The sequence below is a fragment of the Capsicum annuum genome, chromosome 3, assembly GCF_002878395.1.
Source record: "Capsicum annuum cultivar UCD-10X-F1 chromosome 3, UCD10Xv1.1, whole genome shotgun sequence".
Taxonomy (NCBI): domain Eukaryota; kingdom Viridiplantae; phylum Streptophyta; class Magnoliopsida; order Solanales; family Solanaceae; genus Capsicum; species Capsicum annuum.
The window spans coordinates 257,372,338-257,400,156 of record NC_061113.1 but is presented as its reverse complement, the minus strand read 5'-3'; the positions used below and the strand labels follow the sequence as shown (position 1 = coordinate 257,400,156).

The 27,819-nt window shown below is 34.4% G+C and overlaps 1 protein-coding gene and 1 long non-coding RNA gene across 3 annotated transcripts; one reads left to right on the top strand and one right to left on the bottom strand.

The window, feature by feature from the left end:
* LOC124897208 lies at nt 1–11,520 on the top strand. 2 transcript variants are annotated; one of them, XR_007053896.1, is made up of 3 exons: nt 241–908; nt 7,906–10,727; nt 11,227–11,520. It is a non-coding gene; the product is annotated as an uncharacterized LOC124897208 (long non-coding RNA). The 2 variants fall into 2 exon arrangements; XR_007053895.1 differs by lacking the exon at nt 11,227–11,520 and having other exon boundaries at nt 1–908; nt 7,906–10,903.
* Nucleotides 11,521–25,043: 13,523 nt separating this feature from the next.
* On the bottom strand, nt 25,044–26,817 carry LOC107861923 (1-aminocyclopropane-1-carboxylate oxidase 5). Its single transcript, XM_016707314.2, has 3 exons — nt 26,067–26,817; nt 25,554–25,875; nt 25,044–25,458 (listed from the first exon to the last, which is right to left on the bottom strand). Exons 1-3 carry the CDS (start codon nt 26,489–26,491, stop codon nt 25,189–25,191), a joined length of 1,017 nt encoding a protein of 338 aa, XP_016562800.1. The 5' UTR covers nt 26,492–26,817; the 3' UTR covers nt 25,044–25,188.
* Nucleotides 26,818–27,819: the final 1,002 nt, after the last annotated feature.

Sequence of the window (27,819 nt, the reverse complement as noted above, 5' to 3'; positions counted from 1 at the left end):
GTAATTTTGTCCCTCCTGATAACCCAATTCATCCATTTTTTTTAACCTCACGTTACCTTACACCCCACCCGTGTGATTATGCCCCACAAAAATAATAAAATTTTAATAAATTCCTAATATTTTCTTATCCTAACAAATTTTATCACAACACATCACTACCCCATACCACCTCACTACCATACTCCTCGTATTTTATTCCACTTTGTTGAGGACCTCACCATTTCCATTGATATACAAGACAACATTCACATGGGGGGACCCACATCATTATTATTATTATATTCTCACCATAGAAAATACATACAGAAAGAAAGGGAACAATTCTCCATCATCATCATCAATATTCCCCTTCACAAGATATACCAACACATAGGCTTTCCATCACCATATTCACATATAGAGCACACACAGATCTCTCAGATAACACTCACCAGTGACATTAATATGCAGAGACGCGAAAGAAAGAATAGATTATAGAGGGAGAAGATGACAACAAAGAGAGGAGAGGCAAAGAGGATGTGAGAAAGAGAATAGATTAGAGAAAGGGGATATTAGTCACCACCGTTAAGCTCGCCGAAGCTCCGGCGATGCAACAACAGTCACTGGAGAACTCCACTGGTAGCAAGTCCGGCGACCAAAGCCTCACGGAATCCCAAAACTCCATCACCATCGGCAAAATTCGCCGATAAAATCCCGTTAACCACCACTCCAGTCAGCTCAAATCACCGGCGAACAAATGCATGGCAGTTCGTCCAGCTCCCCTTCTCATGACCCACATAAAAATACAGAGAGAAAATGGGTCTGGGTAAATAGAATTTGGAGTCGAGATTTTCTAATTGGGTTTTGATGTCAAGGTTCGTTGGTTCATGTGCTCTGATCCATCGCTAATTGTTCGAAATAAAATTAAGGTCCATTTCTTATCCCGTTCTTGATTAATCTTTATCGTTTGATACCTTATGTGTTGAAATTGGTGATAGGTGTGAGCCTTGTTTTGTTTGACCATGACCTATTTGAATCATCATAAGTGTTTTTTGATATCGATTGATTATTTGAGGTGAATAATTGTATGATTGAGAATCGAGTAATTGCGTAATCGATAATAAATTAGGGAGGGATTGATCTTGATCAAGTGAACTCGGATTAATTTTGTTTCATTGATTGAGTTGATTTGAAATGTTTATTAACCTTATTGAATGTGGTAGTATCATGATTAGGACGTCAAATAGATAGGTAAATAGTAGGGTCGGTAAGGCAAATTTAGAACTCTTCAAATGTTGAATGTTGAAAAATGTGTGTTGAATGGCTTGTTTTTATGGTTTTTTTTATATCAAAGTATCATTTGGCCGAGGAATGCCCCGAAATATTTATGTTTATTCGCTGGGAAATGCCCCAAAGTATTTTATATCCGGAGGACATTCGTGATGAAGGCCCGAGGCATCGGGTAGAGCATTAGTCTAGGATTAGTTTAGAATAGGATTTATTTTTACGCATTTTTCTATTTTTGGATTGTATAATTGGACTGGACTTTATTTATTTTTTTTGGATGCATTTTGTTTGATTTGTTTATTGTTTGTTTTATGTGGTTTGTACACTCATAGTGTTAAATTAACCGATACGCTCTACCAAGTGACCGTGGTCGAACCACGGGATCGAGGGGTGCCTAACACCTTCCCTTCGGTCAATAGAATTCCTTAGCCGGAATCTCTGTTCGTAAACCAGTTTTAAAGAGTCAAAATAGTTTTGAAAAGAATTTTCCAAAGGTGACTTGACACACTAGATTATGCCAAGTGGCGACTCTGAGATTTGAATATAAAAAGTCCTTTTCGGAACAAATCTTCATTTTGTCACTTTAAATAAAAACCCTTTCAAACTTTAAATCAATCTTTCTTTTTGGTGTTAAAAAGTGGGTGTGACAGCTCTGGCGACTCTGCTGGGAATTTTTCAGAATTTGAGCTTATTTTGGAGTTGTATCGGCTTAGTTTGGTAATATAGGTGTAGACATTTTGTTTGTGTTGTTTTGTGTTATTGTTTATCATTGTTGAGTGCCTACGTACTTTTTGTTTACAGTTTTTACTTTATGTGTTACCCGCTTTATATCTGGCATCATATGCATAACTCGAGTCTTTTTTTTTCTGCAACAAGTCCGTAGTACACGTGTGTACACGACCTATAGTTGAGTCACCTTTATTTAAGGAGGGGGATCCGTTGGGTTGTATGGAGTAGGTGGACAGCTAAAGCAATCCACTATCAACCATACGCTCCCCCGAACAGCCTTGTTAGTGGACCCCAGCGTAGGTCAACCTTTAGGTCATGCTTATCTGCATCATATTGAGACCTAGCGAAACCAACGTGGCCTTTTGTAGGAGACTCATCTCTAAAGCATCTCTACGTGCTAAATGTTGTATCTTTGAGGGTAACGTGGTCATTTGATGGACTGATTTGGGGAAAGCATGTGTTAGAAGTAAAGTGCGTAGGCAAGAAATGTTGAAAAAAATAGAAAAAAAAAAGAAAGGAGTGAAAAAAAATAGTTTCGTAATTATTAGAGTTCTTTATGGCTTTTATTTTTTCACAATCCAAAAATTCAAAATGATTTTCTTACTTTTTCACGCATTTACTGAAAAACAAAACCTCAAAAAGATTTTTCCTTTATCTCCTTTAGCATGCAGTCACAATTTAAAAATTCCAAAAATCATTTTTTAGGAGCTTTTTATAAAAGGAAAATTCAAAAAAAAAAACATGGTAGAAGTTTTGTACATTTCATATAATGAAAATATCAAAAAAAAAAAATTCTTTCATAGTTGTTGATGTAAGTTTTATGTGAAGTGTCTGATTAAAACCCTAAAAAGATTTTATTTGTCTGTCTTTGGTCGTGTCTCTTAAGTTAGGGTCAATCTGTCATTTAATTCTTAATTGTCCTATCTGGACGAACTACGCACCCCTGATTCTCCTCTCTCGGGAGTGAGATACGTAGGCAGCCTATTGTTGGTTCGGGGACCCTATTTGAAAAATTCAAAAAAAAAAAAGATTTTCTTCACTCTTTATTAGAGTAGGTGTCATATATTTCTTTAAAAGAAAACTGCAAAAAGATTTTTCTTTAATAGTTTCAATTTTCATTTTCATATGAAATTCGAAATTGAAAATTCAAAAAGATTTTCTTTGGTAATCATAGGTTTTATTTTGTATAGGAATATGAAAAAAAAATCCTAAAAAGATTTTTTTTTCACTCTTCATTTAGAGTAGGTGTGTCATATACATCTTCGAAAAGAAAACCACAAAAAGATTTTCCTCTAATAGTTTCAAGTTTCATTTTCATATGAAATTTAGAATCGAAAATTCAAAAAATGATTTTTCTTTGGTTGTCATAGGTTTCATTTTGTATAGGAAATTTAAATCTGAAAAATGCAAAAATGATTTTCGTCAATTCTTTTGATAATTTGTTATTTTCTTTTCTTCTTAAAGTTTCAAGAAAAAAGAAAAAGAAAAAGATTTTAATTGGCCATTTTGGCAAGACTTCACGAACTACGCACACTTGATTCTCCCCTTTTGGGGGCGAGATACGTAGGCGTGCTTCTTGGGTTCGGTGATCTTATCAAGAAAAAAAAAAGGTTTTGAAAAAATGTTGAACTCTAACGCATTTACTATCTCTTATCCAGTTAGTTTAAGGTGGTTGGTTTATGGCATTTTGGATGGGCCTCCATATTGCACCAAGTCATAAAGAAATTTATGGCCAACAAGGATACCGAGTTTGTTGTCACTAATCAGACAGGGAGTTCGGGAAATGAGAATTTAGGAGCTAATGAAGAGATTTGGAAATTAAGGCAGCAAATGATAGAAATGCATCGAGCTTGGGCTAATACGTTGTCACCTCCTCCAGTTCCCACTGATAATTTGGAATATCTTTCTAGCTTTCCTCCCGTGTCATATGCACAATTTCCCATTTTTGTTGATATGCCACAATATGCATCAGGATCGACTCTGGGGCGATAATATCCAACCTTTTCCAATGTTCATTTCCTCACTCCCCAATCCAAGACTACCATATGCTCGGCTCCACCTGTTGTTCATATTTTTGCGGCGCAACCTCCACCTGAAGCTCCTACTTTTGATGTTCTTCCATAAGTTGTGGCTCACTACTCTACAAGAGAGCCTGCATTAAATATTACAGGTGATCAGCGTTACACTTCTGAGCCTACATTCAAGTTGACTGGTCTTTACGGTGATACTCGCCTGCCTGAATTTCCTCCTAACACTGAGAAGCCTGTTATGACAGAAGAACAAGAGGAAATGACCAAAAAATTAAGAAGTTTGGAACTGACTATGAAGAACTTGCAAAGACTTAGGGGTTACAAAAGTATCTCATATAAGGACTTATGCATGTTTCCAGGTGTTAACCTTCTTCCTGGCTTTAAAATACCAAAGTTTAAGAAATACGATGGACATGGAGACCTAGTGGCATATTTAAAGCGCTATTGTAACCAATTAAGGGGCGCTGGAGGAAAGGAAGAACCACTCATGGCTTATTTTGGGGAGAGTCTTTCAGGCCTAGCTTTGGAATGGTTTGTTGACCAAGACATTGACAAGTGGATTAGTTGGGATGGCCTAGCTAATGGATTTGTGCAACAATTTCAATACAATGTCGAGTTGATCCCTGACGAAAAATACCTAACTATTATAAAAAAGAAGAATACTGAGAGTTTCAGAGAGTATGCAATCAGATGGTGCGAACAAACTGCTAGAGTAAAACCACCAATGAAAGAAAGAAAAATAGTGGAGGTGTTTATTCAAGCACAGGATGAAACATATTATTAACACTTGTTACCTGCATTAGGTAAGTCATTTATTGAGGCCCTTAAAATGGGGGAGATGATAGAAGAGGGAATTAAGACTGGTTGCATTGTGAGTTTTGCAACATTCAAAGTGGTAACTCAAGTAATTCAAAAGGGTTCAGGAAGTGTTGGGGAGACACTGAATGAGGAAGATGCATCTTCTATTATAGTTGGACAGCGGGCACGGTCAAGAAGACCCCGTTGTCATTACTCTCAGGCTCAAACCCAAGTTCATGCCCAAGCTCCACATAATCACTCCCAAAATTTATTATACTTTGTTTCTCCACCCCCGTATCCAGTTTATAACGCACAACCACATGTTTAACCCCCATGTTACCCACAGTGGAATACACCAACTCCTCAGAGTCTTCCTCTAACTCCACAAATATACCAAAACTCTTCTAAGCCTGATTTTTGATCCAATCCAAATGATGAAATAAGGAAAAAGTCAAAAGATAGCTTCACACCAATTGGAGAGTCGTATGCCAGTTTATTTCAGAGATTGGTACAATGGGATATGATCACTCTTCTCCTTAGGTGTACTCTTAATCGGCGTTCCAGAAATTTTGATCCTAATGTACGATGTGCGTATTATTCTGATGCTCAGGCTCATAGTATTGAAGATTGTCGAGATTTGAAAAGAGAAATTGAAAATATGATTCAAGATGGATCAATAATGGTGCAGAACATTGATAGTGAGGGAAAATCTAGTCATGCTGACATGCAAACCAGTGGCTAAGATGTCAGGTTAAGCAATTGAGAAGTCATCCCTCTCCCTACTACGAAGAGGTCTGATAGTTTGTTTTGTTTTATTTTTTGTTATCCGAATTATTTCAGGGTTGTAGTTCGAGATCTATCTTATTTTGTCCTTTTGTCGTTTATGTTCAAACTCTTCTATCTTTTGTTTCAACTAAATGAAGTGTCCTATTTTCCTTTGTGTTTTAAATATGTGTTGTTTGTTTGTTTTCTTTACATTGTACATTTTATGTTGACTCTAGTGATATGACATGCTAGTGAAATTTTCTATCAGATCTTAAAATCCACTTTAAGCATGAGCATTGAATCAGAGGGTTAAAGTTAGAAAAAGAAAGCGTCTGAGAAAATAGATAAGTGTTGGGGCATTTGGTGATCAAGTTGAAGCCTTCTTTAAAAATTAAGGCAATTATTTTGAGAATCGTGAGAATAACTTGGTCAGCATTGAAAGACATGTCTCAATTAGGTCAAATAGTGGATGGTGATCCCACATAAAAAGGAATAGAAAAATTAGCTCCACGAAAGCATGAGAAATGTACAACAAAGATGGAGTTTGCAGAACAAGTAGCGACGCACAGTCTCAGTTAAAATTAGTGTTGTAAAAATATCACAAATGATCTTCATCTCTCACTTTTATATTGCATAATATGTACTTGCATTTTCAAGGATTGATATGACGAAGGCATTTCATTCTGCTATCCAAACATTGTGTCATCCTTTGTTTACCCCATTTGAGATTTAGTCCTATTTTCCTTCATGCCCCTCTTTTAGAATCAAGATAGATTCAACAAACCTCAAAAAAAAAAAAAACTATCGAGCAAAACAATAGAGTCAGAAAGTTTCAAAAAGAAACGAGAGAAAAAATGTGTCCAAAAGAAGGAAAAGAAAAGAGCGTCCATAAAAAAATAGAGTTAGAAGGTCCCAAAAAGAAAAAAAAAGTCAATAAAAGAGGCAATAAAAGAAAAAAAATCAGAATCAAGCAAAAGAACAAGCCACCGAAACTACGTGTGACCTGATTCTCCTCTTTCGGGGGTGAGATACATAGGCTGCCCTACTCCGGGCTTGGTCCAACCAAATAAATAATTTAGAATTGTGCAGTAAAAAAAAACTGGGGCATTAGTTAATCCTCATTGTTTGAGTTGATTCCAAAAGTTGTAAGTCCTACCCTACTTTAAGTGTTATTTGGGCCCCATGCCATCCTTTCTTTCTAACCCTATCCAAAAGCCAAGTTACAACCAAAGAAAGACCTCAAATCAATCTTTGAAGATGTTAAGGCTAAGCATGCAAGGGATATGGTGATGTATTTGGGAACTACTTGTCTTCCTCAGCATAAGAAATCAGGAGAGAAATAAAAATGAGAGAGTCTTATTGGTAAAAACTCTCACGGGTATCGTAAGATAATGATAAGTTGAGAGAGATAAAAATGAGAGAGTTTTATCGGTGAAAACTCCCACGGGCACCGTAAGACAACTGTGAGTTAAGGGAAATGAAGATAAGAGAGTCTCATTAGTGGAAAACCCTTACAGACACCATAAGGCAATGGTGAACTGAGGAAAAGAAAATGAGAGAAGCTTGTTGGCAAAAACCCTTCAAGGCGCCACTAGCTGAATGGGGTCTTAAATACAATTTACCTAAGGAAGAAACTCAGTTTCAAGGCCATTAGCTCAACAACAATGGGTAGAAAGTTTGGATGAAAAGATCAAGCTGCTTAATCCGAAATGCATGGCATAATCATTAGTGTTGACTGTCATTTTTAGATGAATTTTTTGTTTCTTTATTTCAAAAGGGGACATTCGTTGTCTTTTCTTTCTTCTTTTTATTTTTATTTTATCTTTCTTGAGTCAGTTATCCAAATAAAAATTGTCATTGAGTCAGTTATCCAAACAAAAATTGTCATTCTTTTTTTTAGTTTCTTGTCTTTGAGTCAAGTCCATGTCAAAACAAGTGAGAAAAGATTTCAAAAATGGCTACCAGCTTCTTTAATTGCACAAAGCAAGACAAAAGAACTAGCATATACAAAAGACATGATTGTGAGCCGAAATAAGGCATACAGAAAGTTCTGTCAACAGAAAAGTCTGGGCACTCATGGAAATACTAAAGTTCAAAGGGTTTATCTGAAGAGCATGGAAAAGCAAAGATACTGCGTTTGTTTCAAAGTCACTCTTAATAATCTGAGTTTGGGTCAATGATGCATCAAATCAATGATATATGTAATGGTTGGAAGCAAGGTTAAATGTGATGACGGCAAGAGCGTTTGCCATGAAAGCCAAAGCCACAAACCTGCCTTCATGTTTTTAAACTCACAACTTTTCTTTGCATAAAACAGGAACACATGTCACCTTCAAATCAAGGATTTCAAAGCCAAAACATCAAGGCCCCTAATTTCTTGCTTTGACAAATGTAGGAAGCAATGTTGCTGCACAGGTTTGATAATTAAATCATGGTAAAAATTCATCATCTTATATCCCTCGGAAACACACTTTCTTGTCCAGGGATTTTAGTTTTAATTTGCTGGGTGATACACTTCTTAAATTGAACCTTCACTCCTAGAAGACGTACCTTCTAGTCCAGTCATTTCCTTTGACTCTTAGAAGACGTACCTTTTAGTCGAGTCATCCCCCTTGATTCCTATAAGACGTACCTTTTAGTCGAGTCATTATCCTTGATTCCTATAAGACATACCTTTTAGTCGAGTCATTTTATTTGATTCCTATAAGACGTACCTTTTAGTCGAGTCATTCCCTTTGATTCCTAGAAGATGTACCTTTTAGTCAAGTCATCCCCCTTGATTCCTAGAAGACGTACCTTTTAGTCGAGTCATTCCTCTTGACCCCTATAAGACGTACCTTTTAGTCGAGTCATCCCCTTGATTCCTATAAGATGTACCTTTTAGTCGAGTCATCTCCCCTTGACCCCTAGAAGACGTACCTTTTAGTCGAGTCATCTCCCCTCGACCCTTAGAAGATGTACCTTTTAGTTGAGTCATTCCCCTTGAACCCTCGAATACGTACTTTTTAGTCGAATCATCTCCCTTGATTCCTATAAGATGTACCTTTTAGTCGAGTCATTCCCCTTGATTCCTATAAAATGTACCTTTTAGTCGAGTCATCCCCCTTGATTCCTATAAGACATACCTTTTAATTGAGTCATTCCCCTTGATTCCTATAAGACGTACCTTTTAGTCGAGTCATTCCCCTTGATTCCTATAAGAAGTACCTTTTAGTCGAGTCATCCCCCTTGATTCCTATAAGACGTACCCTTTATTCGAGTCATCTCCCTTGATTCCTATAAGACGTGCCTTTTATTTGAGTCATCCCCCTTGATTCCTATAAGACGTACCCTTTAGTCGAGTCATCTCCCTTGATTCCTATAAAGCGTGCCTTTTAGTCGAGTCATTCTCCTTGATTTCTATAAGGCGTACCTTTTAGTCTAGTCATTATCTTTGATAACTATAATGATGCGACTTTCACAAAAGTCCTTTGATGATAAACTAGGGCAAAATTTAATTCTTGTGTTTGGAACTTCACTTTTCTGGCAAGTGAAATCTCTTTATAATAATCTTTGTTTGGGATAATTTTCTTTTTAGTTTTGATGTGATTTCAGGAGCCCTCCTGATGAACGTGGTGAATAAAATGAAAGTCAAGAAACAAAGTGAAGAAATTGAAAGACAACATATGGAAATAGCTAGTCAGGAGCCCGCCTGAAGAACGGGGTGATGAAACGGCAAGCCAGGAGCCTGCCTGAAGAATAGGGTGATGAAATTGTAAGTTAAGAGTCTGCCTGAAGAACAGGGTGAATAACTGAAAAGTCAAGCAACATGAGGAAGAAATTGAAAACCAAGCAACAAATTGAAGAAATTGCAAGTCAGGAGCCCGCCTGAAGAACAGGATGATAAAATAGCAAGTCAAGAGTCAAAGAAACTGCATAGATAGGATTTCTGTAATTTCTTTTAAGTTTTAACTTATAATTTTCATTTTTGATGTAGTGATAGAGCCACGGACTGGAACCTCGACGGGACCTCACTCGACTCTCCAACTCGGTTGTCCTTCTTCCTTTTGTTTCTTTCTTTGAATAATGGTCGGGTCAAATTCTGTCTCATTGTCTACTTCTTTGTATGAAAATACTTTGTATTTACATGCAAAGAGAGGCATGATGTAGACACGTAATTTTGTCCCTCCCGATAACCTAATTCATCCATTTTTTTAACCTCACGGTACCTTACACCCCACCCGTGTGATTATGCCCCACAAAAATACAAAAATAATAAAATTTTAATAAATCCCTAATATTTCCTTATCCTAAAACTTCATCACAACACATCACTACCCCATACCACCTCACTACCCTACCCTTCATATTTTATTCCACTTTGTAAACAAATTAACAAAAAAGACAAACAAAGGACCTCACCATTTCCATTAATATACAAGACAACATTCACATGAGGGGACCCACATCATTATTATCATTATATTCCCACCATAGAAAATACACACAGAAAGAAAGGGAACAATTCCTCATCATCATCATCAATATTCCCCTTCACAAGATATACCAACACATAGGCTTTTCATCACCATATTCATATATAGAGCACACATCACCATATTCACACATAAAGCATACACAGATCTCTCAGATAACACTCACCAGTGACATTAACACGTAGAGACGCGAAAGAGAGAATAGATTAGAGAAGGAGAAGATGACAACAAAGAGAGGAGAGGCAAAAAGAACGTGACAGAGAGAATAGATTAGAGAAAGGGGAAATTAGTCACCACCGTTAAGCTCGTCGGAGCTCTGGCAATGCAATAATAGTTATCAAAGAACTCCACTGGCAGGAAATTCGATGACCAAAACCTCACGGAACCCTAAAAATCCATCACTACCAGCAAAATACGCCAGTTAAATCACGTTAAACACCACTCCAATCAGCTCGAATCGCTGGTGAACCAACAAGCACATGGCAGTTCGTCCAGCTCCTCTTCTCACGACCTACATAAAAATACAGAGAGAAAATGGGTCTGGGTAAAAAGAATTCGGAGTCGAGATTTATGAATTGGGTTTCGACGTCGAGGTTAAATTTTGGTCGAGGTTCATTGATTCGTGTGCTCCAATCCATCGCTAATTGTTCGGAATAAAATTGAGGTCCATTTCTTATCTCGTTCTTGATTAATCTTTATCGTTTGATGCCTTATGTGTGAAATTGGTGATGGGTGTAAGCCTTGTTTTGTTTGATAATGATCTGTTTGAATCATCATAAGTGTTTGTTGATATCGATTTATTATTTGAGGTGAATAATTATATGATTGAGAATCGAGTAATTGTGTAATCGATAATAAATTAAGGAGGGATTGATCTTGATTAAGTGAACTCGAATTAATTTTGTTTCATCGATTGAGTTGATTTGAAATGTTTATTAACCTTCTCGAATGCGGTAGTATCATGATTAGGACATCAAATAGATAGGCAAATAGTAGGGTCGGGTAGGCAAATTTAGAACTCATCAAATGTTGAATGTTGAAAAATGTGTGTTGAATGGCTTATTTTTATAGTTTTTTTTGGATCAAAGTATCATTTGGATGGGGAATGCCCCGAGATATTTGTGTTTATTCATCGAAAAATGCCCTAAAGTATTTTGTACTAGGAGGAGGTTCGTGATGAAGGCCCGAGGCGTCGGGTAGAGCATTAGTCTAGGATTAGTTTAGAATAGGATTTATTTTTACGCATTTTTCTATTTTTGGATTGTATAATTGGACTGCACTTTATATTTTTTTTTGGATGCATTTTGTTTGATTTGTTTATTATTTGTTTTATGTGGTTTGTACACTCATAGTATTAAATTAGCTGATCCGCTCCACCAAGCGACCGTGGTTGAACCACGGGATCGAGGGGTGCCTAACACCTTCCCCTTGGTCAATAGAATTCCTTAGTCAGAATCTTTGTTTGCAAACCAGTTTTAAAGAGTTAAAACAGTTCTGAAAAGGATTTTCCAAAGGTGACTTGGCACACCAGATTATGCCAAGTGGCGACTCTGAGTTTTGAATATAAAAAGTCCTTTTCGGAACAAATCTTCATTTTGTCACTTTAAATAAAAACCCTTTCTAACTTTAAATCAATCTTTCTTTTTGGTGTTAAAAAATGGGTGTGACAGTATAAGTTTTCAAATGAAAACATTGACGTGCAGCCAATTTTGCTCGATAAAAAATTATCTTTTAATGAGGATTCGACCGAATTCTAATTTAGAATTGCCTATATACCTCGAGTTACATAAGAATCAAGTCGGGTGTAGTTCAAATATTGGGAAAATTGCCATGCTATTAAGAGTGAGAGACCGTGTGAAGTAATTAATAAAATATGGACTATTTAGGAACAGAAGTGTTCATCTATTTTCGATGTTCTTTTCAAAATTGCCCCAGCATCGAGCTATGAGATTCTGGGGATGCAAGATTGTGTACTTGCTGGGGAGAAAGAATAATTGTGAGGTTGTGATGACCAAACTCTGCATAGAGCCTCCTACATATCTTAAGTATCATGAGAATCAGGTCAATGTAGTTCAAAATAAGGAAATGGGGAAATTTTGAGATGGTTCTCGAAATTTGCCCCAGTGTCTGATATATGGGATTTGAAAAAAAGTGTTGTTGTTCTGAATTGTACCTTTTGTTGAAAAGATGTATGATGTCTCTGATTGTCCATGGGGACTTGAGGATGAATGACAAGTGTCTTCGATTGTCTGCGAAGACTGATATTGATGGATGAAAGATGTCTTCAATTATCTACAAAGACTTAATGCATGACATCTCCAATTGTCTATGAAGACCGATGTTGAATGATGATGTCTTCGATTGTATACGAAGACTTGATGTATGACACCTCCAATTGTCTATGGAGGCTGGTTTTGATTGTTGTCTTCGATTATTTACAGAGACTGTGATAATGATGTCTTCGATTGTCTACGAAGACTTGATGCATGACGTCTCCAATTGTCTATGGAGATGGATGTTGATTGTCGTCTACAATTATTTACGGAGACTGTGATGAATGATGATGTCTTCAATTATCTACAAAGACTTGATGCATGGTGCCTCCAATTACCTATGGAGATGGATGTTGATTTACGTCTTCGATTGTCTACGAAAACTGATGTTGGATGATGGTGTCTTCAATTGTCTACGAAGACTTGATGATATTTCTAATTATCTATGGAGGCTGGTGTAGATTGTCATCTCAAATTATCTACAGAGACTGATGTGATTGACGATGTCTTCGATTGTATACGAAGACTTGATGACATCTCCAATTGTCTATGTAGAGTGATGTTGATTGTGGTCTCCAATTGTCTACGAAGACTATGTGATGGTCGTCCTCAATTGTCTATGGAGACTAAGGTCATCAACCGATGAGCTAATTGACTCTCGATTGGTGGAAAAACTAGAAGGTAATAGTCTCTTAACTGGCGGGGCTATGAAAATAAAAGAGCTCTCAACTGGCGGAGCGATTTGAAAAGTAATATCCTCTCGACTGGCGGGGCTATGAGAATGTAAAAAGCCTCTTGACTGGCGGAGATGTTGAAAGGTGATAGCCACTCGACTGATGGGGCTATGATAATGTAAAAACCTCTCGACTGGTGGGGATTCAAAAGGTAACAACCACTCGACTGACAGGGCTATGGAAATGTAAAAGCCTCTCGACTATTGAGGCTTTGAAAGGTAATAGCCTCTCGAAAGCCGGGACTATGGAAATGTAAAAGCCTCTCGACTGGTGGGGCTTTGAAAGGTAATAGCCTCTCGATTGGTGGGGCTATAAAAATGTAAAAGCCTCTCGACTGGCGGGGTTATAAAAATGTAAAAGTCTCTTGATTGATGGGGCTTTGAAAGGTAATAGCCTCTCGACCGGCGGGGCTATAAAAATGTAAAAGTCTCTTGATTGGCGGGGCTTTGAAAGGTAATAGCCTCTCAAATGGCGGGGCTATGAAAAGGTAGCAGCCTCTCGACTGGCTGGGCTATGAAAATTTAAGAGCTCTAAGAACACCTGATAGAAAAGCATAATAACTATGTTTGAATGTGAGAACTCGAAAAGAAGAATCAATTGCCTGTATTTGGAGGTGACCATCTTGCATGTAAAGTGTAATGCATGTATGTGAAGGCATATGTTTGAAAGGAAATAAAACTATTTTTTTGTGTTTTCATTGTAAAAATGTGTTGAAAGATGAAAAATGCAAAAAATTTCTTTGTGTTTTATTTGCAAGAAATGCTGAAAGGTAAAAATACAAAACATTGTGTTTTCTTTGTAAGAAATATTGAACAATGAAAATGTAGAAGATTGTTTTGTATTTTCTTTGTAAGAAATGTTGAACAATGAAAAGATATAATTGTGTCTTGACTACAGTTGGTACCAACAATTAGTAGTGTATACAAGAATCCCGCTATCTCTTTTCCATCTAATCGAGATCGACTTCAGGGTAACTCCTATAGCTTCGAGTGGTACCTCAGACATACCTAAGTATCGTCAAGATTTGTTCGTCTTGCTTCAAAAAAAGATTTTGAACTGTGCCTGTTCCCATGTTTCAAGTGCCCTCTCTAGAAAGAATGTCTCGTTCTCACACCTATTTGAGATTATTTTTTTCTTGAATTTGGATATGTCTAGAGATATACGCTCACACTCAGAAATAAATTCAATGAATGTAATTGTGATATCATAGGCTTGGCCTTCATGTAAGTATCCACTAATGTGAGAAAACTTAGAGTAGGATCTTGTAGGACTTGTTATTGGCTTGTAATGTAGGCTTGGGGTTGGGTAGGATGACATTTGGGATAAAAGTGACTAATTCCTCAATGAGCATTGCACTGTATCCGTGCTTTTGACATTTGTTGCTCTTTGATGCGCAATCTTATTTATTGTGCTTCTTTGCCCCTTGTTTTGTATTTGTTTCAATTTATTTTGAATCTTGTGTTGGAGTTTTTCCCCTTTTCGATATATTTTCCTTCTTTTTTCTTTCTCTTTGGGGGATGATGATTCCCCACCTTTATCATAGTTACCTTTTTTTTTCTTTGTGGGGGTTCTTGCTTCTTCTTTCTTTGAAGCTGTCTTTTCTTTTTGTTCTTCTAGGGATATACGTCCTTTGCCTTTGACAACTTTGATCTTGAATCTTCATTCAAAACTTGCACGTACTTAGTGCGCTCAAGGAGGTGGGCCAAAGAGGGATAGTGCATGTAAGCACTCAAAAGGTATAGGCTCAGATGTGGTTATTCCAAAGAAAAAGTTTCAGGCTTAAAGGAGGAAATACTAGGGATTGATGTCATTTGGTAGGCTGTGGAAGGCACAATCTAGTCAAGGAAGGCCTACAATCCTTTCCCAAACTAAGTGAACTCAGAATTTGGCCTTAACAGACATTTAGGCAAAGTTTTGGTTCAACAATACAGTGCAATGAACTAGTCTAAAGCTCATCACACAATGCACTTGAAACGATGAGGGTAGCTTCGTTCCTATCTTAGATGTATGCAAGAAAATTCTCGAGTGTCACTTAGGTTTGACTAAGAGGTACCAAAAGAATCTATAGTTTACTATATAGTCAGTCCTCTCCATTATACCAATTTATTCTTTCTGATGCACATTTCTAACTATGTTGGTAGCAATCAAGTCAAAATTTGAATTTTTTATTTATTTAGGAAAAAAAATAGGACCAAACCCAAATGAGGATTGCCTACGTATCTTCTGAAAACAAGAATTAGGTCTGCGTAGTTCAGGAGTTTTGGCACAACATGGCTAATCAAACTCTCTTTCTTTTTTTTTTTTTTTTAAATTTTAAGAAGAAAAGAAAATAACAAATTAATGAAAAATCTTTTTGAACTTTTAGATTTAACATCCTTATACAAAATGAAACTTATGATTATCAAAGAAATTTTTTGTTGGTTTTCGATTTTAAATTTCATACGAAAATGACACTTGAAACTAGTAAAGAATTATTTTTTTTGTAGTTTTCTTTTAAAAATGTATATGACACCTACTCTAAATGAAGAATAAAGTAATTTTTTTTGTATTTTTGAAATAGGATAAAAAGGTAGGCCGACTACGCACTAATGTGATTAAGATTTGAATTTGAGGAATCATTTATTTGCACTCTTGAAGACTTTTGGAAAGAGTCTTTGAACTGTTTCAGAAGAGTTTCCCAGTATGAATACCGAAGGAATTATTTTGAAACAATGAAGAGACCGAGCCATCATACAGGGCTGCCTACGTATCTTGTCAGGACAAGAATCAGGTCAAAAACGTAGTTCAAACCTTTTTATGAGTTTGTACATGGTGTGATCTATTTCTAGAACAGGAAGTTTCCTAGATGGTTGAGAGTAGAACTAAATAATTGCGAAAAGGCTCACTAACCTAAATGCACCAATTCTGAAACTAAAAAATTCAAAGAAAGTTCGGAGGAGTGCAGCACAGCCCTCGCGTGTTCAGTGTGTGAATTGTGTACGGCCAAAAACTCGATGAAATTGTGATTATTATTGAATAAGGTATCACAGTTTTTACAATGTACAGATAAAGTGTATTAGACAAGTATGAATAAAAGAATTGATAAATAGCAATACTAATTTATGCAAAAAAATGTGACGAATTTATGACCAAATAAACATAATTTGCAGTGTAAAACAAGTAAATAATCAAGGAATTTAATCATATGCAAAAAAGTAAAAATACCTCTCTCGATTGAAAAATTGAGTCTATTATAGTTAGAACCTGCTATTAATCCCCAGCGGAGTCGCCATTCTGTCGCGTCCTGTTTTTGCCAAGGTTAAACAAAACGTGACTTATTGACTCTAAAGAATTGGAATTTTGTATAGAGTCGCCGCCTAATTTTTAATGGAAAATAAGGAAACCTATTTATTTGTTAATACGTATGATTAATATTTTATTCTGCGAAAACCTATTGAGACTCTAGATAAGGATTCAAATTACCCCGAAGAGAAGGGGTTAGGCACCCTTCAGGATCCACGAATGTGGTATCGGGCTAGACTAAACTTATCAATGAGGGAGGAGGTATAATATTTAAATAATGTAAAAGGTTATATGTATTAAGTATAAAATCATTCTTTTGAAAAATGTAAATGTAAAACTATGTAAAAGTATATGTATATTAAATATACAAATAAAATTTATTGTTATAGAAATATGTAAAAAAGATATGTGTAAAAATAAATAAATTATATGTGAAAAGAAAGTATATTGAGATGTATGAAAAGAAATGTATTTTGATGTGCCATGAAAAGAAAAATATTTACAAGTAATATTTTTTATTTGATTAAAATTACGGAGAAAAGTAAAGGTTTATTTGAGAAGAAAAGACTACATAATATCTGAATTACTTGATTAACTCAACGCTTTTGTGCAAGTATTAACGACCTAAGTTTTGCCTAAAAGCGATGAGAATTATGTAAATAAAAAATATCCTCGCCCGGCACCACAAAAATTAAAGTTTTCACTATATTTTTTTTTGTCTTTATGTACAATTATACAGATGAGAAATAAAAATGAACATAAATGTCAGGACTCCCTCTTCAAATAGCACCTCGGAATGTGTTACCAAAAACATGTATAAATGTTTAATGAAAGTATTAAAAATAAATAAATAGTCATTAAATAAATGGAATCATGTGCTAGTATATGTAAAAATAGAATTTTATTATAAAGTGGGCTCAGATTAAATTTTAGACGCGCAATGACTACGAAGTGGTTTCTCGATTTATCGGCCATCCTAAACCGTCTTGTCAAGATGTGCATCATAAAACCCTTCGCTTTATCATGATATTTTTAAGATTTCATCATCGCCCGTTGTTTGTTTTTATTACGTATTTGTATACGTAATGTTCGTCCTTTTATTTGTGAAAGCCTAAAAAATAGACGGTGAATTTCTTCATCGGCCATTGTATTGATACTTGATATGAATAAATAAACTTGAGAAAAACAAAGTTCGTCTTTATAATGGGGTGGCCTCAAATATCTGACGGGGAGATAATTTCATTGGTCGTAATCATGTAGTATCCTGTTCTTTATCAGTCAAATAAAATGTAAATGACAAAAATTATCCAAAATCAATGTCTGATGCAAAACAGCAACAAACTCAGTGGCAAAATAATCAAAATGGAGCAAAATAGCAGTAACAACAAAAGTAAGCAACCAACAGCAAAATAAATTATTTAAGGAAACCCATGGCCAACTCCGGTCAGATCTAAACAAATCAGACAAGAACAAGCATAATAAGAATATTATCAAGTATAAAAAATAAACAAAGGCACCAATCAACACCGCTAATTCTACGGCGATGAAACGCCGGAGCAGCGAGTCTTTTGTACCAAGTTCGCAGCAAATCTATGAATGAAGCAAGGTCTGGCGGAGCTCTTCCAGAGGAGAAACAACAACGCAAATTGAGGGAAAATGGGGAGGTTGATGTGGCTGGTGGTTTGTGGTTGAAGTGAGTAGTGGCACGTGAGATCAAGAGGGAGAAGTGAGGTATAGTGCTGGTTTGCAGCGGTGCTGTAGAGGAACGGAGAGAGGTTGTCGCCGATCACAGCCTCCGGTGAACATGCAGAAGAGAGACCAGAGGGAGAGGAGAAGTCTTGACGGAGGAGGAAGAAAAGGTGGTGGAACGGCGGCAGTAGCCATGGTGGCCGGAGTCCATTTGCCGAAGCTCCGGCAGTGATGGCAGTGAAGAAGCATGCATGTGTGTGTATTTTGAAAAAAGAATCGAGATCTAATATATGGTGTTAGTGTGTATATTGGACATTTACCCCCTCCATTTATTTATATTAAAAATTAACACCGCTTATTATCCAATAAATAAAGGGGTGGCCCTACTTTTTACTAATAGCACATTCTTTGGTCCTTAGGATATTGACCAAAGGATTTTCATCCTTTTGACCAACGGATAAAGTTATTATCCAAAGAGTATTGTCATTGAGTTGTCATTGTCAGATGTGACAAGACATTATGTGTAGTCATTGTTGGATGTGACAAGATATTATTATGTAGTTATTGTCGGATGTGATAAGACATCAAATTATTAGACTGTATAAAAATAATTTATCCAATTTAGCATTTGTAGACTGTAAAAAATATATAAAATGCAGGTATTAATTTGTAATTATAAAAACATATAAAAAATTAAAAATATAATTAATTAAAAAATATATATTATAAAAATATGATGTCATGTCGTGCATGTGTGCAGATGATTGTGAAAGTACGACAACAAATTGATAACAATCCTAAAGTAAGGATAATTATCAGTAATTTATCAACGAATATAAAAAAAATGTGAAAATTGTAATTTGTGCCTTTTAACGATCAGGAAGCCGGAAGACGTTAATTTTAAGCACGGCGAAAAAAAATTGGGTGTCAACTCTTGCCCGTGGGGCATAATTTATAGTTAGAAAGTCCTTGAGCTAAGTCTTGCCTCTAGGCAATAATTGTAGAACATCTCATAAATGAAAACATAACGTGGTGTAGTCAACTCTTGGCCATGAGGCATAATTTATAGTTTGAAAGTCCTTAAGCTAATTAAGTCTTGCCTCTAATGCAATAGTTGTAGAACATCTCATAAATGAAAACATAACGTAGTAAAGTCAACTCTTTCCCGTGGGGCATAATTGTAGTTTGAAAGTCGACGAGCCAAGTCTTACCTCTGAGACAATAGTTGTAGATCATCTCATAAATAAAAATATAACGTGGTAGAGTTAACTCTTACCCGTGGGGCATAATTTATAGTTTGTAAGTATTTGAGTCAAGTCTTGCCTCTGAGGCAAGAGTTATAGAATATCTCATAAATGAAAACATAATGTGGTAGAGTCAACTCTTGCCGTGGGGTTTAATTTGTTGTTTGAAAGTCCTTGAGCTAAGTCTTGCCTCTAAGGCAATAGTTGTAAAACATCTCATAAATGAAAATACAACGTGGTAGAGTCAATTCTTGCCCGTGATGCATAATTTGTTGTTTGAAAGTCCTTGAGATAAGTGTTACCTATAAAGCAATAGTTGTAGAACATCTCATAAATGAAAACATAACGTGGTAGAGTCAGCTCTTGTCCGTGGGGTATAATTTGTTATTTGAAAGTCCCTGAACTAAGTTTTTCCTCTAAGGTAAGAGTTATAAAACATCTCATAAATCACAATACAATGTGGTAGTGTCGACTCTTGCCCATGAAACATAACTTGTTGTTTGAAAGTCATAAGTCTTGCCTCTACAATGTAGTAGTGTCAACTCTTGCCCATGAAACATAGCTTATTGTTCGAAAGTCGTAAGTCTTGCCTTTATAATGTGATAGTGTCAACTCTTGCTCATGAGATGTAACTTGAATGGAAGAAATCGAAGAAAAGAACAAAAATAATAAAAATTGCGAAAAAAGAAGAAAAATATTAAAAAAATAAAAATCAAAGAAAATGTAGAAGTTGAGAGCGAATAGAAAAAAAATAAACGTTGATAAAAATTTAAAAACTTAAATAAAAATAAAGGTCGAGAAAAATTTGAAAAGAAAAAAATCAAAGAAAAATAAAAAAAAGTCTTTTTTTTTAATAAAAGTAGACATTCAAAGGTGTAAAGAAAAAAGTAAGGGTTGATAAAAACTAAAAACAAAAAAAAAACAAAAAAAGAGGAAAGAATAAATAAAAAATAAAAATAATATAAAAAAAAAGTTGAGAGGAAAAAAGGAAAAAAGTAAAGGTTGAGAAAATTAAAAATAAAAAGAGAAAAGAAAAAATAAAAATCAAAGTAAAATTAAAAAGAGAAAAAAACAAAAGTTGAAGAATATAAATATGGAATTGTTATCAATTATGAGGATCATTTATGTAATTTACTCATTGATCAGAGGCAACTTTGTTCAAAAGAATATTAGTTACTAGGTAAAGGCTATTTTAAGAAAACTTTTTTATTTGGAGTTAAAATTTGAAAGCCACCCCAATTTGGGTATATTTTTGAGATTTACTCTTGATTGATTATTAATATAAGTATAAAGCACATAAATCCTGTGTATATTGAAAGTATTTACAGATAATCCCTTTAGACTTTCTCTCTCCCTATTTTGCAAAATATATTTATACATTCGGGTGTTTGTTTTACATTGTTGGGATGTATGATAAAATTATTTTGCCTATATTTATGGAAAGAGTAATCAGAAAATATCTTTCAATACCTTAAATAACGCCATTAATTACCTATAATTATATAGTGTATGATTAAATATAGTAACTGAAATTTAAATTCAAAAAAATTCTTAAACATCACTTTTAATTGTCTTCAGTGTTGAAATACGTTCTTGAAAAAAAAGTCAGTCGTCTTCTTTCTTCTAATTTTGGAGAAAAATATATGAACATCCCCATATTGTTGAAACCTTAACCGTTTTTCAATGAGTTAATCACCAAAAAGACACAAAAGGGAGCGATTTCGGGGCTTGTAGTGGATTTTTTTGATGGTTTTTGAGTGTTAGTCGCTGAATTTGATTGGGTATTGGAAGGAAGTGGTCGAATTACGTGATGTGAAGGCAATTTCGATTAAAACTTCACCCAAAAAACTCAGCCGGAGCCGAGTTTACCTTTTTCGTTCACTATCTATTTCCTTCAATGTTTTTCACTCACTTTTCCACTATTTTCTCTCGCCTTTCCTCTGTTTCTCTCTATTTTTCTCTATCTTTCTGAGTGTATAGATACTGTGTGTATATCCCTGTGTGTGAGTGTTGTGTATTATTGAGTGTGTGTGTGTGTGTGTGTTTATTTCTATGGGAAAAAAAAGGAAAAATTTTGAAGGGTAAAGAGAGGGGCACACGGGAAAGGGGGTCGGAGTGGTGGAGTGAATTTTTCAATATTTATTCGGTAATGTCAAAATATGTGATATCGAATGACTTCAACACCTTTGCTAAACGATCCAACAAACAAAGGTATGAACCAAAATATTATCTTAATTTGTTGAAGGTTTAATATATGTTTTTCTTTGTATAGGTGTTTTGAAGGAATTGTTGTTTGGACGTTGTTACTTGTTTGTTGAAAGATGTATAGATAATGTATAATATGTACTTATACATTAGAACGAATGTATAATGAAGCTGTAATAGGGGAAATTTTAGCATTTTAATTAAAATCATGAATTTTGTATCTATATTAATACATTGACTACCTGTTTATATTTGATGCATCTATGTACTGCACTGTTGTAACAAAGACTGCAAATGGGTCCTCAATGCACCTTGTATGAATCATTCAGAACTTCTCTATTAAATAATTCATTTCAAATTAGACGGCTTTCGAAATGCAGAATCAGTATTCATTATACGTTCCAGAATTTGAAGTAAAAAACTTCATTACTAATTTTAAGAACACTGAAATAAAGGTTAACCAACTTGAAATAAATGTGTCAAGATCCCAATTGGAGTCAAACTGCTACTCACAACTTAAGACTAGAAACAGTTGTTTTTTAGGACATTTTTCTAATTATATCCAAAAATAGGAGAAATTGATATTTGAATATATATTTTATATCCACGACTTCAATTGGCTATAGATTTTTATTTGTTAACTACTACTCGACTCAAAATAACTTACTCTTCATGGAGATGGCAAAATATGTAATGCCTCTTTGGATCTATCAATCATGCTTTAACAATATTAAACAATAATACGATACAAAAATTAGAACCAGCAGTTAATGTCTGACCTCTTCAACAGAGAAAGGATAAGAGAAGATTAAATTTCATCCAATCGAAAATGCATAATCATATTTTATGGTTGATATAGTGAATTACCCAACAAAATCAATAACATGCTCATTTATTTTTTTGCTCAATAGGTAATTATATAGTATAATGATTAAAAGTTAGAAGGCATACTAATACACTTATGGTGCTTAGCGCCTATAAAATCCTTATGTTTCCCTTTTATACTACTACTTGTCTGTTATAGAAAGAAAATTGTAAGAGACAACATAATTTTAATATTAGTTGCAGCAGTTTTCAAATGTCAATTCCTCTAAACATGATACATGTATAGAAATGTCATAATCATTGAAGTTCCATTTACTCTCTCCATTTCGGAATAAGTGAATTGTTGGAGTATTTATTGGTGTTCAAAATAAGTGAATCATTGAATCTTTTTTCAAATTTACCCTTATAATTTGACAACCAATTAACTTTTGAAAAGAATTACAAGGTTAACTTTTTCTTTTTTAGGGGTAAAAATGAAAAGTTGTGTTAAATTTATGTCTTTAATGTTGTTTCCTTAATATGTGTGCCAAAATCTAACAATTCATTTATTATGGAATGGAGGGAGTACTATTTAACAATACGTTGGTTTGGATCTCCATTAAACATTCATCACTGTAATCCAGACTTCAGTAAGGAGTTGAACAATCATTTTTGGGCTTGTAGGAATAGCTTTCTTCGGGCTTGAAGGAACAACTCTCCTCGAACTTGAAGGAACACTACTACTGAATTTACGAACCAACATTGTAAAACGGCGCAACAACAATACATAAACCCCTGCCAGGATGAATAGTGTAGCAACAAGCCAACCTAACAACTGTAAAATTAAAGAATCAGCAAAAGAAGAACAAATGTTTCCTTGCCTCTTGCTTAATCAAAAAAAGAAGAGAAAAATATGAAGAAATTGATGGGAAGCATACATCAGGATCAAAATTGTACAACACAGAACTAGTTTAAAACCCCAAAAATTATATTTCTAAATGCCCCAAAAATCTGTCTTATCAAATTGCACTGAGGCATGTCGAGAAAAACCCCAAAAGTTGTATTTCTAATTGCCCCTGAAACATCTTCTCTAAAATACTCCTTTATGTCTTCGCCAAAAGCACGGTTACAATAGCTATCCATATGTAGTGAGTGAGCCGGGACTTTGTCAATACTGTATTTAACTCTCTAAAAAAATAAAATCAAACTCTAAATCAAATTTAAAAAGATAGCAGCAAATAGATACATTATTAAAGATTACACTATACACAAGTTGCACATGTATGTGAATATATTGTACATTTATGAAAATATCTGCAATAATGTATAATGTCATTAAGACTTTCAAAATGTATAATATAAAATAATACATGAAATGTCTTTTCTATGTGATAAGAACATCTTAATATATAACATAATGAAATATATAGCAGAAGTTTTATATTGTTATTAAGTCTTTCAAAATAAGTAATGTATAATGACTAATATATTATAACTTATACGTTAAAATGTAATATTTCATCATGTATAATATCACATTATTAAGTGCAAAACTTTGGCCAAAGTAAGAATGTATAATGTCACCTTATACAATATTAAAAAGTGCAAAACTTTGGCCAAAGTAAGAATATATAATGTCACCTTATACAATATTCAGACAATCACAAAGTATAATTTCACTTATTACAATAACTGTCTCTTTTATGTACATCTTCTTATTGTATAATATAATGAAATATAAAGCATAAGACTAATATTATACATTAGTCTGATAAATAAAGTAATGTATAATCAAATAATATAAAATCTATACCTTTGGAAGACGTGATCGTGCGGAATCATCAACCTTCTTCTTACTTGTCGGTTTTGAAGCTGACTTCTTCGAACTAGAACTAGAACTAGCCACTTTCTTCAAATTTTTCATGGTTACCAGGTCGTTTCGGTGCTTGGAATGGTTCTCGGCGAAATTGGATTTTTCATAATCAAATATGAAAGGAACAAAACCAACGGAAATATTTTATTCTTGAGCATCTAACTGACTAAGTCCTAAACTAAAATTAGGACAAGAATCCATTACAAAATTTATACTATATTGATTAATCAATCGCAACTATAAACAAGAAATTCAAAGATCTGACTTGCATTATATGAAAAAAAAAAAAAAGAAAAAAAATCATCTATCAAGCTAGAATGGGATTGCAAAATAAGGTAATTTCATAAAAACCAACATGCAACCAAACAAGAATCCGAAAAAATTGTGATTCGATAAAGTTGAAAAAAAATTAATGAAGAAAATCGTAAACTTCAATAAACGGTTGAAAACTTACAAATTGGGAACCTGTAGGTAAACGAAGCTTGATTTGGGGCGTGAAAAAAGGATTTCAAAAACTGAGATAAAATCGAATTTGTAATGGGAGAGAGATGCGGAGGAGGAAAATACGGTAGAAAAATATGTATAATGGATAGGAGAGAGAAAGTAAAAAAAAGATGGGATTTAAGTAATTAGTTTGGGATTTATATAATTACTTTTCAAATATGAGATTTAAAGTAATTAGGTAAAGTTACCTTATGTATATATGTAAATTTTAGTTAATAAAAAGGTTCAATTAGGACCAAATATTTCAACTAAAAATATATATATTTATATGTATGCGTATCATTTATCACAATTCGAATGTATATTTCATTAATCAAAAGGATATATATATGCGTATCAAAAGTATGATGAAGGATGTATAAGTTTCATTTAATACAATCCGAGTGTATATTTAACTCTTTTGCCATAAATATTTTAATGAAATTGTCACACATTTCAAAACTCCACATTTCAACATAGTATTTGTTTCATTCAACATAGAAAAAAAATCCTCGATCACATAAACTTCAATTCGCCTCTAATTAGAAATTGAGTAGTGGGTTATATGGATGAGATCTTCAGGTCTGTCCGGAGGATGAGTCCTGTTTCTAAGCCTCAGCTGCAAATATTCTCTGAAGCGGAATCGTCTGTACTTGGGTGACTCTCCAATTTCCTTAGTGAACCGTGTCAATGGCTCAATCCATTTGTCTCCATGCACGTTATAGAAAACCGCGCACGAGTAACGGTTTAATTCTCTTGGTCTGATAACCCTGTGAGTTGCACTCTTGAACTTATTGTTGCTTAGCACCTTTTTTTATATCAACAACAACAGAAAAGAATTGATTCCTTATATTTTGGGATAATGGTAACTGCGAATTTAACCAACTGTAGAACTGTGAGTACCTGAATCACATCACCAATGTTAACAACTAGTTTGTCTTTGCAAGGCGCAATCGGAATCCACTGGTCATCTTTTTGTACCTGAAGGCCTCCAAGTTCATCCTGGTAGACAATGGTGAAGCAGCCAGGATCTTCGTGTGCGGGTTTTCCTGTGTTCTCATCTTCTGTTGCTGGAAAGTAGTGGAGGCCCATCAACGAATTCGGAGACCGATCACTTTTGTAGTTTGCTAGGAAGTCAGGAGGGAGGCCCAGGCACTCACTTATGATTCCCTCCAACAAAACTCCTAATTTTGTGAAATGGGAAGCCATCTCCTCCAATACTTGCCTAAGAATATCAAACATATTTATTTCACAAACAACATTCTTACAAATTTTATAAAGGGCAAAAATGCAAATCAAATTTTAAATTCATACTAGTTCTTATTGGGATGACTAGAATAGAGGATCGACTAAATTAGAACAGTTAATTTGAGATGCAATCAAGAGCTAATGAACGGACAGAGATTAAAATATTACTTGAAATGAGGTGGATTGTCGGGGCAGAAATCAAAGCCAGAGGATGAAAAATTAAACACCAAATGCTCCCAAGTCTCAGCTGAATTCTGTTTGCTTTTCATATAATTATGAGGTAGAGAGAGTTTTTCTTCATCTGAACAAGCAAAGAAAGTCTCATACATATCCATGGTTCTGCTCAACAACTCCAAAGGAATTCCGTGACTCGTAATCTGGAAGAAACCATAGTTAACGCAAGCTTCTCCAATTTGCTCCATAGCCTGCTTTTTCTCTTGATTGTTTTCGTCTGTGCTAAATAATGGAGAAAAATCAATAGTTGGAATATCAAAACTAGCCATGATGTTTTCCTTATTTCTCTTGACTCTCAATGTTGTTCTCAACCTCTTTATAAACAAAAAAAAGCATAGGTGTAAAGAAAAGTCAACCATTCATTTTCTTTGTTAAATTTTAATAAAGCAACATTGTTTTTCCATACAAACTAAGCCCACTGCTTCCGGCGTAGAATATAATGTTATACTAAAAACTCAAAAAAATTCAATGAATATTAGATATGAAGTCTGAACCGATAAATTCGAAAAATAGAATGACTTTAGTATTAAGCTAATTGCTGCTCCTTCTATCCATCTTTACTTGTCCATGTTCACATGGAGGAAGAACTCCACTTTTCAAATCTTCATGATGGTAGAGGCAAAGTCAGGATTATTTCGGAGTTTCTAGGATTCTCCGGCTTTGTCTATTTTTTTATTTGGTTTGTTTGTTTAATTGGGCCGGTCAGACTCTTTCTGTTTCCTGTTTTTTAAATATATAAAATCAATCAGCAAGTTGGTATGTGATGGCTAAAAGAATCTTGTTAGTATAAGCATGGTTAGATTAATTAAAGATGATAAAAATAATGGATCTATTAATTAATGTGTATTATGAATATCTTGTTTAGTACAATTTTTAGTCAATGTATAACTAATGCAAATATTAGTTATACACTTTATTGTGTATTAAGGTGTGTATTACTAATACCATCCATTTTCTATGTATTAGTAATGCAAATTCTTTAATACATGCATTAACTTATTAAATGACCTTAATACCCCTCAATTTTCCTCTCAAAATATTTCATCATTCTTTTTCCCGCCATTTTAATTTGCAATAGTGAATCTTTTCAAAACATTTCACAATTTTTTTTCCCACCATTTTAATCTACAATAATGAATAATTGATTTAAATAATTGTAACATATTTTTGCTTTCCTTCGAGGGTCTTTATAAAGATTAAAAAAGAAAATTGAGACTATTTCTTAATTTTACATCTTATATTTTATTTTTGTTTCGACTATGTTAATCCGTTGGCATAATATTTCATGCGCAAAGACGAAGGTCTTGCAATTAATCCGAAATCTCTATATACTAGTTCAACAATACTAATTATATTTGAGATGACAAAAAAAAATTATTGCAAAAAAGTGTATAAAATCAAAGAAGGGTATTCTTGTAAACAAACATTTCTTTTATAGAAATTATGTAAGATGTATTATTTCTTATACATCAAACCAAACAATGTATAACAAATAATACATGCATAACTAATACAAGCATAAGTAATACAAGCATTACTAATACACTATATTTTGCATTGATCTTATACACTCTACCAAATGACCCCTTATTGTCCAAAAAAATCTCAACACTTGGAGAGTTTTCGGATGCAGAACCAATGATTCACTAAGGATGTTTGCTCCCTTGCTGATTCAACCCACAACCTT